Raw genomic sequence first — 16,283 nt, forward strand, 5'->3', positions numbered from 1 at the left:
CATTTTTTTTCATTATTTACACACGTCCTCACACACCTTGTACACACACACGTACACACATGTCCACATCCATACAAGTATACGCGTGTAGAAGCACCACATAAATGCAACTTATACACACACACACACACACACACACACTCACACACACATATATATATATATATATATATATATATATATATATATATATATATATATATATATATATATATATATATCATCATCATCATCAATCGCCATTTCCCGCGTTAGCGAGGTAGCATTCAAATCTGTCAACAAACGCATCATAAACTTATGTGGACAAGAAGGGGAACTGTTTACAAATTTCATCAACAATGAAGCTATCCAGAATGTATAGACCTTAACTGATATTGAGGTTACAGTTCTTTGTGTATCTAATAATAGAAGATTCAATGATATTTCTCGTGGTACTGGAATTAGAGTTAATAACTGAGATGGCATTACTCAGTCAATACAATGATTATAGTTTTTAACGTAATTAAACAAGGCATTTGATTCTTGTCCCGTTCTTATACTATATTTATGTTGCTTAACTCTAACAGAAAGATCCTTACCAGTCTGCCCAACATAAAACTTATCAATTTCTATATGGCACTCCGTAGATGCATCCTGCAGAACTTTCTGGTGAGTTCCTGATTAAGATATTCATTATAGTATTGTTGTTGCTGAGGGTAACATTTACATTAAAGGATTTAAGTAACATGGGAAGTAAAATTATTATCAAAAGAGAGAACTAAAAGGTTCTTGGTGTCAATGGGAGGTTTGTGTCCAATTCTACAAAGTGATTGCTTTGCCAACTTGAGGGATTTATCAATAAAAGATCTCGGATACTTGAACTTGAATCCAATACAAAATATCTTCTCAAACAAATGGCATGAGGGGAGTGGGTGAGGTATGGGATTATTTAGGGAAGCAGTGATGGCATCTGCAAGAAATATATGTGGTATGAGAAAGGTGGGAGGTGAGCAGATTAGGATGGGTAGTGAGTGGTGGAATGAAGAGGTAAAGTTGTTAGTGACAGAGAAAAGAGAAGCGTTTGGATGATACTTGCAAATAATGAGTGCAAATGAGTGGGAGATGTATAAAAGAAAGCGGCAGGAGATCAAGAGAAAGGTGCAAGAGTTGAAGAGAGCGCAAATGAGAGTTGGGGTGAGAGAGTACCATTAAATTTTAGAGGGAATGAAAAGGTAATTTGGAAGGAGGTAAATAAAGTGCGTAAGACAAGAGAACAAATGGGAACATCAGTGAAGGGAGCAAGGGGGAAAGTGGTAACAGGTAGTGATGAAGTGAGAAGATGAAGTGAGTAACTTGAAGGATTGCTGAATGTGTTTGATTATTAGAGTGACAGATGTTGGGTGTCTTGATTGGGGTGATGTGCGAAGTGAGAGGGGTCAGGGAGAGTGGTTTGGTGAAGAGAGGAGGAGGTGAATGCCTTGCGGAAGATGAAATCCGGCAAAGCGGCGGGGTTGGATTGTATTGCAGTTGATTTTATTAAGAAAGGGATGATTGTGTTGTTTATTGGTTGGTCTGGATATTCATTGTATGTATCGATCATGGGGAAGTGCCTGAAGATTGGCGGAATGCATGCATAGTGCCATTGTACAAAGGCAAAGGGGATAAAGGTGAGTGTTCAAACTACAGAGGTATAAGTTTGTTGAATATTCTTGGAAAATTATATGGAAGGGTATTGATTGAGAGGGTGAAGGCATGTACAGAGCATCAGATTGGGGAAGAACAGTGTGGTTTCAGAAGTGGTAGAGGATGTGTGAATCAGGTGTTTGCTTTGAAGAATGTGTGAGAAATACTTAGCGAAATAGATGGATTTGTATGTGGCATTTATGGATCTGGAGAAGGCATATGACAGAGTTGATAGAGATGCTTTGTGGAAGGTCTTAAGAGTATACGGTGTGGGAAGTAAGCTGTTAGAAGCAGTGAGAAGTTTTTATCAAGGATGTAAGGCATGTGTCCGAGTAGGAAGAGAGGAAAGTGATTGGTTCCCGGTGAATCTCAGTCTGCGGCAGGGGAGTGTTTCCCCATGTCTGTTTAATTTGTTTATGGATGGTGAAGTATGGAGGTAAATGCAAGAGTTTTGGAGAGAGGGGCGAGTGTTCAGACTGTTGGGGTTGAGAGGCCCTGGGAAGCAAGTCTTCTGTTGTTTGCTGATGATACAGCACTGGTGGCTGATTCGAGTGAAAAACTGCAGAGGTTGGTGAATGAGGTTGGAAGAGGGTGTGAGAGGAGAAAGATGAGAGTAAATGTGAATAAGAGCAAGGTTATTAGGTACATCAGGGTTGAGGGACAAGTTAATTGGGAGGTAAGTTTGAATGAAGAAAAATTGGAGGAAATGAAGTGTTTTAGATATCTGGGAGTGGTTGGAAACATGGAAGCGGAAGTGAGTCACAGGGTGGGGGAGGGGGCGAAGGTTCTGGGAGCGTTGAAGAATGTGTGGAAGGCGAGAACGTTATCTCGGAGAGCAAAAATGGGTATGTTTGAAGGAATAGTGGTTCCAACAATGTTATATGGTTGCGAGGCGTGGGCCATTAAATAGGGATGCACGGAGGAGGGTAGATGTGTTGGAAATGAGATGTTTGAGGACAATATGTGGTGTGAAGTGGTTTGATTAAGTAATGAAAGGGTAAGAGAGATGTGTAGTAATAAAAAAGAGTGTAGTCGAGAGGGCAGAAGAGGGTGTTTTGAAATGGTTTGGTCACATGGAGAGAATGAGTGAGGAAAGGTTGACCAAGAGGATATATGTGTCAGAGGTGGAGGGAACGCGAAGTGGGAGACCAAATTGTAGGTGGAAGGATGGAGTGAAAATGATTTTGAGTGGTTGGGGGCCTAAAAGTACAATAGGGTGAAAGGCGTGCAAGGAATAGAGTGAATTGGAACGATGTGGTATACCGGGGTCGACGTGCTGTTATTGGACTGAACCAGGGCATGTGAAACGTCTGGGGTAAACCATGGAAAGGTCTGTGGGGCCTGGATGTGGAAAGGGAGCTGTGGTTTCGGTGCATTACACATGACAGCTAGAGACTGAGTGTGAATGAATGTGACCTTTTTTTGATCAATTTTCCTGGCGCTACGTCGCTGGCGCAGGGGATGGCGATGCTTTTGTCTGTAGGGTAGGTTGGCACCGAGAATGGATGAAGGCAAGCGAGTAAAAATGTATGTGTAGGTGTATGTATATGTATGTATGTATGTGTATATGTTGATATATATATATATATATATATATATATATATATATATATATATATATATATATATATATATATATATTTATTTTTTATTATACTTTGTCGCTGTCTCCCGCGTTTGCGAGGTAGCGCAAGGAAACAGACGAAAGAAATGGCCCAACCCCCCCCATACACATGTATATACATACGTCCACACACGCAAATATACATACCTACACAGCTTTCCATGGTTTACCCCAGACGCTTCACATGCCTTGATTCAATCCACTGACAGCACGTCAACCCCGGTATACCAAATCGCTCCAATTCACTCTATTCCTTGCCCTCCTTTCACCCTCCTGCATGTTCAGGCCCCGATCACACAAAATCTTTTTCACTCCATCTTTCCACCTCCAATTTGGTCTCCCTCTTCTCCTCGTTCCCTCCACCTCCGACACATATATCCTCTTGGTCAATCTTTCCTCACTCATTCTCTCCATGTGCCCAAACCACTTCAAAACACCCTCTTCTGCTCTCTCAACCACGCTCTTTTTATTTCCACACATCTCTCTTACCCTTACGTTACTTACTCGATCAAACCACCTCACACCACACATTGTCCTCAAACATCTCATTTCCAGCACATCCATCCTCCTGCGCACAACTCTATCCATAGCACACGCCTCGCAACCATACAACATTGTTGGAACCACTATTCCTTCAAACATACCCATTTTTGCTTTCCGAGATAATGTTCTCGACTTCCACACATTCTTCAAGGCTCCCAGAATTTTCGCCCCCTCCCCCACCCTATGATCCACTTCCGCTTCCATGGTTCCATCCGCTGCCAGATCCGCTGTGTGTATATGGGTGGATGGGTCTTACTTCGTTCGTCTTCCTGGCGCTACCTCGCTGACGCGGGAAACGGCTGTCAGGTATTATTAGTATTATTAGAATAATTTTATGTATATATATATATATATATATATATATATATATATATATATATATATGGATAGATAGATAATGTTAGTTGAGATGGCATGGGAAGCTGAAAGTCCCAATTAAGGTCATCTCATGTCTGTATATATGGCGGCACGAGAGAGGGACAGAGTTGATCAATCAAAGGATGAACAGCTAGGTTCACTGTGGACCGACTGCCGTAAACATGGTTCTCAACTGAGGAAACGTACCACACCATATATCTCTTGAGTGTCGTGGAAGTTGGATAATAAATGTAATGACAAGGAGCAAGAAGTCCTCCATTATTACTTGCATTAAGACAAAAATGAGTCAAGTGAGACGTTTTCTTTGAAGGCCATGTACTGAGCCAGGCAAGAAACTGTCAATATGTATGAAATATCATTATTATCATTACTGTTATTATTATTATTATTATTATTATTATTATTATTATTATTATTATTATTATTATTATTAATATTTTTCTTTAGTGCAATCTTTATAATTCTCCATATAGTTGTATGTATCATAAATGATTTTCACCCCACATATGCTCAGTGCATGGCCGGTGTTACCATATATGAACTTGTGTATTATCTATATACGATTGTTTAATTTTAGAGTTTTTGAAATCGTTCTTACTCTTTTTTTTAGCACAATGTTAATAGTTTTCTTGTCATGTGGTGGCTAGAACTTTACATGATCTATATAGCAAGTTCTTGACAGGCCTATCAAAAGCAACCATAGTAGTTGACATTATTATGTATCATAATTAAAGACGAATCAACTATAGTATTATGTATGTATGTATGTATGTATGTATGTATGAATGTATGTATGATGTATGTATGTATGTATGTATGGTGGGTGGGTGGGTCAGTGTGAGGATGGTCAGCAGTCACGTGACCACAGGAGTCAGGCTCTCCATACCTATAGTCAGTCAGTCAGATTGTCAGTCACTTAATCAGTTAGTCAGTGTGTCTGTCAGTTAGTTACGCGGTTGATAAATATGGCGGCATTACTCACGCCCCACATGAAATTAGTGAGTATTATGTGTGTATGTATTGGAAGCATGGCTGCACATAATGTTAACACATGATGTATCAATACATATAACCCAGTGAAGTGGTTGTTGTTGTTGTTGTTGGGCCTCATATGTAACCTGTCTTGCAGCTGGTCATCATGTTTGGCGTTACATTGGTTTCATAATGTTATTTCTGTTGTTGTGACGTTATATGTTCTTAGAGACACTTCCAGTGGCTCATACCATCATGTAAAGCACAAGACATTTTCACATTAGTGTGCAAATTCCTCTATAAAGTGTTATATGGACACAAGATTATGTCGGCACAATACGTACTGGACACCAGGCTCACAACGTCGGGCCAGACCCTCAGCCACCTGGTTATTTCTGCATTATATATTTCAGGAATAACTTATGTACACGGTTGACATTTAAGATATGTTTTAGACTTTTTGTTTTTTTATTTATATTAATTTTTGCCTTTTGCTTCATGTGATAATGAAGGCATTACTGGGGAGGGCTAAGGACGTCTGGGGTCAAAGAAACTATGCCTGATGCAGAAGATTTACATATAAAGTTATCCTTATTCCTAGCATTATTGGTTAGTGTGGTGCAAACATAAGTTGTAATATTTTCTGTTTTTATCTTACAGTAATTATGAACTGTTGTACTAGTAAGAGGGGCACGATGATCAGGAAAAATGTTTGGTTAAAGTGAAGGTATAAATATTAGATGAGATTAACTGAAGATGTCACTTATTTTTCTCATGCAATGTAAATTTACAGTTTTTAACATTATTTGAAAAATTATCAGTTATCATTTGCTTGCATTTGCTGGTAGGTTTGTCCTTGAGTTTGGTGAGAAAGTGGAAATGATCATATGTATAGGAAGCACCAAATACCATATAGATATAACTATGATGTAGATCATAAGAAAAGAAATGAATCAAATCTGAGGGCTTAATCCCTTAAACTTACATTGTTTGATTAAATATTTTTTCCTCAGGGTTGGAAGGCATGTTTTCGTCATGATGTAATTTGGTTTTTAGCCCCAACCTTATTATGTCGAGAGCTTCACACAACACCAGTGGTGCAAAAGGTAACATCTGGGCGCTACAAGGTTACAAGAGACAGGTCGAGGCCTCTAACATATGAAATGGCCAATCAACCTTGTCAGATAGCTCATCGAAAATCTTGGAACAGTTGGAACACAAGTAAGATTTATATTATACTGTTATTTCTGGGTGGCAAAAGAACTGGGATGCCTTCTGTATAAACCACTGAATATCATAGATTTGTGTCGCTTTTCAGGTCTAACCTGGTACCATACACTTGTTTGCATAAGTTTTACTAACATATTTATATGTTATAGGTGCCATTCACATATGTATAGTGAATAGTATTGCACATTTTATATTTTTCTTAGTTTTTCACATGAATAGTATACTTATTTGGCTAAGGAAATTGTTAGTTTCATAAATCATCAGTTCTTTAAGCCCATATTGTTAAATTTATTTCTAGTCAAGAGTTTTGACAGTTTTTAAATAGTATTGTTGTCTCGTATATAGAATATGCATGCTCACATAATAAATTAGGATCGTTATGAAAAGTCCTTGATATACCAGTAATATTGCAATGCACATTTGTACATTACTCACTCTAGTGGACACAGTAGTCTGAATAGATCTTACTTTTTCTGTTGGAGCAAATTTTGCAATAAATCACTCTTGCTTGAGGGACAGCAACTGTGCAGAGCAACTGTTGTTTTAGCCTTCACTTACCTTGCACACAAGAGGATAATAGCAAGGAACAGAATAATCAACATAGGTGTGGAAGACTTTTTATGTTAAAAGTTCTTGGGCATCAAAAAGAAGCATTTCTATGCAACCTGCCTTCTTCCTTTTTTGTAGTCTAGGTCACAAATATAGTCTCCCTCTGTGCTGTATGACATTGTTCCTCATGCCTGTATCTTCTTTTTTTTGTTAACTTTCATGATTGGTAAACCATTTGCTTAGGGTACTTCATGTAACTTGTAACTTCATAATGCAACCTTAAGCAGCAGTTCCACTTACAAAAGAGGTCAGTCAGAATGTTTAGCCCCTTAGTAATTTTCTCAAATGACCCCTTATAAAATGACTGGGGAGTTGATTATTTTATACTACTTTTTTGTGTCTTTATTGAGAAAAGATCAAGTCATGATGTTATTTAGTAGTTCATTTTTTGTGTCCCTGTTAGGTTATATTGAAAATGTGTCTTAATTCACATATCTCACACCTTCGTGGGTCTATATACTCTTGATTGATAGTTTTTTATTGTTATAGAAAACAGCCTTAATAAATCTTAGTGGATAATCATGAAATTCATTTTGGTCAGAAAATACCTTTATGTAAAAAGAATCTAAGGGTATGTCAGTGTTGGGTTACCTTATTAGGGAAGTGAATTCTGATTGTTGCAATATATATTCTTTTGTCTCCAGTATATTTATCCTTTTAATTATTTTACAAAAATTTAGTCTGGTCATTATCTTCTGGAGGTGAAGGTGAAGGTTTATAGAGGTTTTCAAAAAAGAAGAGAGAATGTTGGAAAGAAGAGAGTGGTGAGATTAAGTGATCTTGGAAAAGAGACGTGAGAACAAATGACGTTAGGGGAGTGGCTGAGGAATGGGATGTATTTAGGGAAGCAGTGATGGTTTGTGCAAAAGATGCATATGGCGTGAGAAAGGTGGGAGGTGGACATATTATAAAGGTTAGTGAGTGGTGGGAAGAAGTAAGGTTGTTAGTGAAAGAGAAAAGAGAGGCGTTGGATGATACTTGCAAGGAAGTAATGCAAGTGCCTGGGAGATGTATAAAGGGAAGCAGCAGGAGGTCAAGAGAAAGGTGCAAGGGTTGAAAAAGAGAGCAAATGAGAGTTTGGGTGAGAGGATATCATTAAATTTTAGGTAGAGTAAAAAGATGCTTTGGAAGGCGGAACATAGTGTGCATAAGACAAAAACAAATGGGAACATCAGTGAAGGGGGCAAGTGGGGAGGTAGAGATGGAGTGAGTATTTTGAAGGTTTGTTGAATGTGTTTGGTAATAAGAGTAACAGATAAAGAGTGTTTTGGTCAGGTGGTGTGTGAATTCCTCTTAATTGAGTGCCATTAAGAGGACTAAAAGTTATTTTAACACCAGATTTGTATTCAGCATGAAAATTGCTTCATATAAAGAGTTTATAAAGGAAATCTTTTTTTGAGAAAAATACCAAAAATTTAAGGTAATAGTTCAGGGTATTTTATGGTACCAAAACTTATTGTTTCAAAATTGAAAGATAAGATATTGAAACACTTCTATACTTGAAATAATCATGAAAAATACATCATAATATCAGTTACTGATACATACTTAGTAAATATGACTTTAACAGATATATTTTAAAATTTGCGTGTGTGGACGTGTATGTATATACATGTGTATGGGGGTGGGTTGGGCCATTTCTTTCGTCTGTTTCCTTGCGCTACCTCGCAAACGCGGGAGACAGCGACAAAGCAAAATAAATAAATAAAATGAAATACTTCATTTAACAGTTAAATTGAGTGTCATTGAGATGATTAAACATTATTTTAACACCATATTTGTGTTCAGAATGAAAAATGCTTCTTACAATGAGGTTTTAAAGAAAATCTATTCTGAGAAAAATGCCAAAAATTGAAGGTAATAATAGCTCAGAGTATTTTTTAGCTCAAAAACTTTTTATTTCAAAATTGAAAGATGTGATATTCAAACACTGATATACTTGAAATAATCATGGAAAATATATCATAATGCTCTTCGTCACCATACATACCCAGTAAATACGATGCAAAGGATCAGAAAATATTTAGAATTGAATTCATTTAACAGCTTAATTGAATGTCATAAAGATGACTAAATTATATTCTAACACCAGATTTGTATTCAGCATAAAATATACTTCTTGTAATAAGATTTCAAAAGAAATATCTTTTTTTCTGAGAAAAATGTCAAAAATTGAAGGTAATACTTCAGGGTATTTTTTGGCTTCGAAAACTTTGTTTCAAAATTGAAAGATAAGATATAGTGATGGGTGATTTGAATGCAAAGGTGAGTAATGTGGCAGTTGAGGGAATAATTGGTATACATGGGGTGTTCAGTGTTGTAAATGGAAATGGTGAAGAGCTTGTAGATTTATGTGCTGAAAAAGGACTGATGACTGGGAATACCTGGTTTAAAAAGCGAGATATACATAAGTATACTTATGTAAGTAGGAGAGATGGCCAGAGAGCGTTATTGGATTACGTGTTAATTGACAGGCGCGCGAAAGAGAGACTTTTGGATGTTAATGTGCTGAGAGGTGCAACTGGAGGGATGTCTGATCATTATCTTGTGGAGGCTAAGGTGAAGATTTGTATGGGTTTTCAGAAAAAAAGAGTGAATGTTGGGGTGAAGAGGGTGGTGAGAGTAAGTGAGCTTGGGAAGGAGACTTGTGTGAGGAAGTACCAGGAGAGACTGAGTACAGAATGGAAAAAGGTGAGAACAATGGAAGTAAGGGGAGTGGGGGAGGAATGGGATGTATTTAGGGGATCAGTGATGGATTGCGCAAAAGATGCTTGTGGCATGAGAAGAGTGGGAGGTGGGTTGATTAGAAAGGGTAGTGAGTGGTGGGATGAAGAAGTAAGAGTATTAGTGAAAGAGAAGAGAGAGGCATTTGGACGATTTTTGCAGGGAAAAAATGAAATTGAGTGGGAGACGTATAAAAGAAAGAAACAGGAGGTCAAGAGAAAGGTGCAAGAGGTGACAAAAAGGGCAAATGAGAGTTGGGGTGAGAGAGTATCATTAAATTGTAGGGAGAATAAAAAGATGTTCTGGAAGGAGGTAAATAAAGTGCGTAAGACAAGGGAGCAAATGGGAACTTCAGTGAAGGGCGCAAATGGGGAGGTGATAACAAGTAGTGGTGATGTGAGAAGGAGATGGAGTGAGTATTTTGAAGGTTTGTTGAATGTGTTTGATGATAGAGTGGCAGATATAGGGTGTTTTGGTCGAGGTGGTGTGCAAAGTGAGAGGGTTAGGGAAAATGATTTGGTAAACAGAGAAGAGGTAGTAAAAGCTTTGCGGAAGATGAAAGCCGGCAAGGCAGCAGGTTTGGATGGTATTGCAGTGAAATTTATTAAAAAAGGGGGTGACTGTATTGTTGACTGGTTGGTAAGGTTATTTAATGTATGTATGACTCACGGTGAGGTGCCTGAGGATTGGCGGAATGCGTGCATAGTGCCATTGTACAAAGGCAAAGGGGATAAGAGTGAGTGCTCAAATTACAGAGGTATAAGTTTGTTGAGTATTCCTGGTAAATTATATGGGAGGGTATTGATTGAGAGGGTGAAGGCATGTACAGAGCATCAGATTGGGGAAGAGCAGTGTGGTTTCAGAAGTGGTAGAGGATGTGTGGATCAGGTGTTTGCTTTGAAGAATGTATGTGAGAAATACTTAGAAAAGCAAATGGATTTGTATGTAGCATTTATGGATCTGGAGAAGGCATATGATAGAGTTGATAGAGATGCTCTGTGGAAGGTTTTTTTTTTTTTTTTTTTTTGCTTTGTTGCCGTCTCCCGCGTTTGCGAGGTAGCGCAAGGAAACAGACGAAAGAAATGGCCCAACCCACCCCCATACACATGTATATGCATACGTCCACACACGCAAATATACATACCTACACAGCTTTCCATGGTTTACCCCAGACGCTTCACATGCCTTGATTCAATCCACTGACAGCACGTCAACCCCGGTATACCACATCGCTCCAATTCACTCTATTCCTTGCCCTCCTTTCACCCTCCTGCATGTTCAGGCCCCGATCACACAAAATCTTTTTCACTCCATCTTTCCACCTCCAATTTGGTCTCCCTCTTCTCCTCTTTCCCTCCACCTCCGACACATATATCCTCTTGGTCAATCTTTCCTCACTCATTCTCTCCATGTGCCCAAACCATTTCAAAACACCCTCTTCTGCTCTCTCAACCACGCTCTTTTTATTTCCACACATCTCTCTTACCCTTACGTTACTTACTCGATGAAACCACCTCACACCACACATTGTCCTCAAACATCTCATTTCCAGCACATCCATCCTCCTGCGCACAACTCTCTCCATAGCCCACGCCTCGCAACCATACAACATTGTTGGAACCACTATTCCTTCAAACATACCCATTTTTGCTTTCCGAGATAATGTTCTCGACTTCCACACATTCTTCAAGGCTCCCAGAATCTTCGCCCCCTCCCCCACCCTATGATCCACTTCTGCTTCCATGGTTCCATCCGCTGCCAGATCCACTCCCAGATATCTAAAACACTTCACTTCCTCCAGTTTTTCTCCATTCAAACTCACCTCCCAATTGACTTGACCCTCAACCCTACTGTACCTAATAACCTTGTTCTTATTCACATTTACTCTTAACTTTCTTTTTCCACACACTTTACCAAACTCAGTCACCAGCTTCTGCAGTTTCCCACATGAATCAGCCACCAGCGCTGTATCATCAGCGAACAACAACTGACTCACTTCCCAAGCTCTCTCATCCCCAACAGACTTCATACTTGCTCCTCTTTCCAAAACTCTTGCATTCACCTCCCTAACAACCCCATCCATAAACAAATTAAACAACCATGGAGACATCACACACCCCTGCCGCAAACCTACATTCACTGAAAACCAATCACTTTCCTCTCTTCCTACACGTACACATGCCTTACATCCTCGATAAAAACTTTTCACTGCTTCTAACAACTTGCCTCCCACACCATATATTCTTAATACCTTCCACAGAGCATCTCTATCAACTCTATCATATGCCTTCTCCAGATCCATAAATGCTACATACAAATCCATTTGCTTTTCTAAGTATTTCTCACATACATTCTTCAAAGCAAACACCTGATTCACACATCCTCTACCACTTTTGAAACCACACTGCTCTTCCCCAATCTGATGCTCTGTACATGCCTTCACCCTCTCAATCAATACCCTTCCATATAATTTACCAGGAATACTCAACAAACTTATACCTCTGTAATTTGAGCACTCACTCCTATCCCCTTTGCCTTTGTGCAATGGCACTATGCACGCATCCCGCCAATCCTCAGGCACCTCACCATGAGTCATACATACATTAAATAACCTTACCAACCAGTCAACAATACAGTCACCCCCTTTTTTAATAAATTCCACTGCAATACCATCCAAACGTGCTGCCTTGCCTGGCTTTCATCTTCCGCAAAGCTTTTACTACCTCTTCTCTGTTTACCAAATCATTTTCCCTAACCCTCTCACTTTGCACACCACCTCGACCAAAACACCCTATATCTGCCACTCTATCGTCAAACACATTCAACAAACCTTCAAAATACTCACTCGATCTCCTTCTCACATCACCACTACTTGTTATCACCTCCCCATTTGCGCCCTTCACTGAAGTTCCCATTTGCTCCCTTGTCTTACGCACTTTATTTACCTCTTTCCAGAACATCTTTTTATTCTCCCTAAAATTTAATGATACTCTCTCTGTGGAAGGTATTAAGAATATATGGTGTGGGAGGCAAGTTGTTAGAAGTAGTGAAAAGTTTTTATCGAGGATGTAAGGCATGTGTACGTGTAGGAAGAGAGGAAAGTGATTGGTTCTCAGTGAATGTAGGTTTGCGGCAGGGGTGTGTGATGTCTCCATGGTTGTTTAATTTGTTTATGGATGGGGTTGTTAGGGAGGTAAATGCATGAGTTTTGGAAAGAGGGGCAAGTATGAAGTCTGTTGGGGATGAGAGAGCTTGGGAAGTGAGTCAGTTGTTGTTCGCTGATGATACAGCGCTGGTGGCTGATTCATGTAAGAAACTGCAGAAGCTGGTGACTGAGTTTGGTAAAGTGTGTGAAAGAAGAAAGTTAAGAGTAAATGTGAATAAGAGCAAGGTTATTAGATACAGTAGGGTTGAGGGTCAAGTCAATTGGGAGGTGAGTTTGAATGGAGAAAAACTGGAGGAAGTGAAGTGTTTTAGATATCTGGGAGTGGATCTGGCAGTGGATGGAACCATGGAAGCAGAAGTGGATCATAGGGTGGGGGAGGGGGCGAAAATTCTGGGAGCTTTGAAGAATGTGTGGAAGTCGAGAACATTATCTCGGAAAGCAAAAATGGGTATGTTTGAAGGAATAGTGGTTCCAACAATGTTGTATGGTTGCGAGGCGTGGGCTATGGATAGAGTTGTGCGCAGGAGGATGGATGTGCTGGAAATGAGATGTTTGAGGACAATGTGTGGTGTGAGGTGGTTTGATCGAGTAAGTAACGTAAGGGTAAGAGAGATGTGTGGAAATAAAAAGAGCGTGGTTGAGAGAGCAGAAGAGGGTGTTTTGAAATGGTTTGGGCACATGGAGAGAATGAGTGAGGAAAGATTGACCAAGAGGATATATGTGTCGGAGGTGGAGGGAACGAGGAGAAGAGGGAGACCAAATTGGAGGTGGAAAGATGGAGTGAAAAAGATTTTGTGTGATCGGGGCCTGAACATGCAGGAGGGTGAAAGGAGGGCAAGGAATAGAGTGAATTGGAGCGATGTGGTATACCGGGGTTGACGTGCTGTCAGTGGATTGAATCAGGGCATGTGAAGCGTCTGGGGTAAACCATGGAAAGCTGTGTAGGTATGTATAGTTGCGTTTGTGGATGTATGTATATACATGTGTATGGGGGTGGGTTGGGCCATTTCTTTCGTCTGTTTCCTTGCGCTACCTCGCAAACGCGGGAGACAGCGGCAAAAAAAAAAAAAAAAGATATTCAAATACTTCTATATATGAAATAATCAGGAAAATATATTAAAATGCTCTCTTAAAGATGACAACTCGTTATTTTAACACCAGATTTGTGTTCAGTGGGAAAAATTCTTTTTATAATGAGTCGTTAAAGGAAATTATTTTTCTGAGGCAAATACCAAAAATTGAAGGCAATAGGTTAGGGGAATTTCTAACTCAAAAAACTATTTTTTTCAAAATTGAAAATAAGATATTCAGACACTTCTATACTTGAAATGATCATTTAACATATATCACAATGCTCTGTTACCGATACATACCCAGTAAATACGATGCAAAGGAACAGAACATATTTTGAAATTGACTTCATTTAACTGCTTTAATGATTGTCATAAAGTTGACTAAATGATATTTTAACACCAGATTTGTATTCAGCAGGAAAAATGCTTCTTATGATGAGTCTTTAAAGGAAATCTATTTTTTAGGGCAAATACCAAAAATTGAAGGTAAAAGTTCAAGGGATTTTTTAACTCAAAAAACTATTCTTTCAAAATTGAAAGATAAGATATTCAGACACTTCTATATTTAAAATATTTATGCAAAATATATCATAATGCTCTTAGTCACCTATACATACTCAATAAGTGTGATGCAAAGGATCAGAAAATATTTAGAATTGAATTCATTTAACAGCTTAATTGAACGTCATAAAGATGACTAAATGATATTTTAACACCAGATTTGTATTCAGGATGAAAAATACTTCTTAAAATGAGTTTTTAAAGGAAATTTATTTTTTTAGAAAAACACTAAAAATTGAAGGGTATTTTCTAACTCCAAAAACCTTTTGTTTCAAAATTGAAAGATAAAATATTCAAACACTTCTATAATTGAAATAATCATGGAAAATATATCATAATGCTCTCAGTTACCGATATATACCCAGTAAATGCGATGCAAAGGAGCAGAACATATTGTAAATTGACTTCATTTAACAGCTTAAATGAATGTCATAAAGATGACTAAATGATATTTTAGCACCAGATTTGTATTCAGCATGAAAAATATTTCTTATAATGAGAATTTAAAGGAAATCTATTTTTATGAGAAAAATGCCAAAAATTGAAGGTAATAATTATGTTCAGGGTATTTTTTAGCTCCAAAAACTTTTTGTTTCAAAATTGAAAGATAAGATATTCAAACACTTCTATACTTGAAATAATCTTGGAAAATGTATCATAATGCTCTTAATCACCGATATATACCCAGTAAATATGATGCAAAGGATAAGAAAATATTTAGAATTGGATTAATTTAACAGCTTAACTGAATGTCATAAAGATGACAAAATGATATTCTAACACCAGATTTGTTTTCAGCATAAGATATACTTCTCATAATGAGATTTTAAAGGAAATATCTTTTTTTCTGAGAAAAATGTCAAAAATTGAAGGTAATACTTCAGGGTATTTTTTGGCTTCGAAAACTTTGTTTCAAAATTGAAAGATAAGATATAGTGATGGGTGATTTGAATGCAAAGGTGAGTAATGTGGCAGTTGAGGGAATAATTGGTATACATGGGGTGTTCAGTGTTGTAAATGGAAATGGTGAAGAGCTTGTAGATTTATGTGCTGAAAAAGGACTGATGACTGGGAATACCTGGTTTAAAAAGCGAGATATACATAAGTATACTTATGTAAGTAGGAGAGATGGCCAGAGAGCGTTATTGGATTACGTGTTAATTGACAGGCGCGCGAAAGAGAGACTTTTGGATGTTAATGTGCTGAGAGGTGCAACTGGAGGGATGTCTGATCATTATCTTGTGGAGGCTAAGGTGAAGATTTGTATGGGTTTTCAGAAAAAAAGAGTGAATGTTGGGGTGAAGAGGGTGGTGAGAGTAAGTGAGCTTGGGAAGGAGACTTGTGTGAGGAAGTACCAGGAGAGACTGAGTACAGAATGGAAAAAGGTGAGAACAATGGAAGTAAGGGGAGTGGGGGAGGAATGGGATGTATTTAGGGGATCAGTGATGGATTGCGCAAAAGATGCTTGTGGCATGAGAAGAGTGGGAGGTGGGTTGATTAGAAAGGGTAGTGAGTGGTGGGATGAAGAAGTAAGAGTATTAGTGAAAGAGAAGAGAGAGGCATTTGGACGATTTTTGCAGGGAAAAAATGAAATTGAGTGGGAGACGTATAAAAGAAAGAAACAGGAGGTCAAGAGAAAGGTGCAAGAGGTGACAAAAAGGGCAAATGAGAGTTGGGGTGAGAGAGTATCATTAAATTGTAGGGAGAATAAAAAGATGTTCTGGAAGGAGGTAAATAAAGT

At 38.4% G+C, this 16,283-nt stretch overlaps 1 protein-coding gene across 4 annotated transcripts in view; it reads left to right on the forward strand.

Annotated features, from left to right (window-relative positions):
- Nucleotides 1-597: 597 nt before the first annotated feature.
- Nucleotides 598-16,283, forward strand: part of mRpS24 (mitochondrial ribosomal protein S24) — a 33,505-nt gene continuing 17,819 nt past the window's right edge. The window contains exons 1-2 of one of the 4 annotated variants that reach the window (XM_071670563.1): nt 598-648; nt 6,193-6,400. In XM_071670563.1, coding sequence (XP_071526664.1) covers nt 613-648; nt 6,193-6,400 — 244 coding nt within the window. In that variant the 5' untranslated portion in view covers nt 598-612. Of the gene's footprint in view, nt 649-5,028; nt 5,206-5,325; nt 5,364-6,192; nt 6,401-16,283 lie in introns of those variants that run through there. The other 3 variants (XM_071670565.1, XM_071670564.1, XM_071670566.1) reach the window with 3 other exon arrangements.

This window comes from Panulirus ornatus, chromosome 15 (genome assembly GCF_036320965.1).
Source record: "Panulirus ornatus isolate Po-2019 chromosome 15, ASM3632096v1, whole genome shotgun sequence".
NCBI classification, from domain to species: Eukaryota; Metazoa; Arthropoda; class Malacostraca; order Decapoda; family Palinuridae; genus Panulirus; species Panulirus ornatus.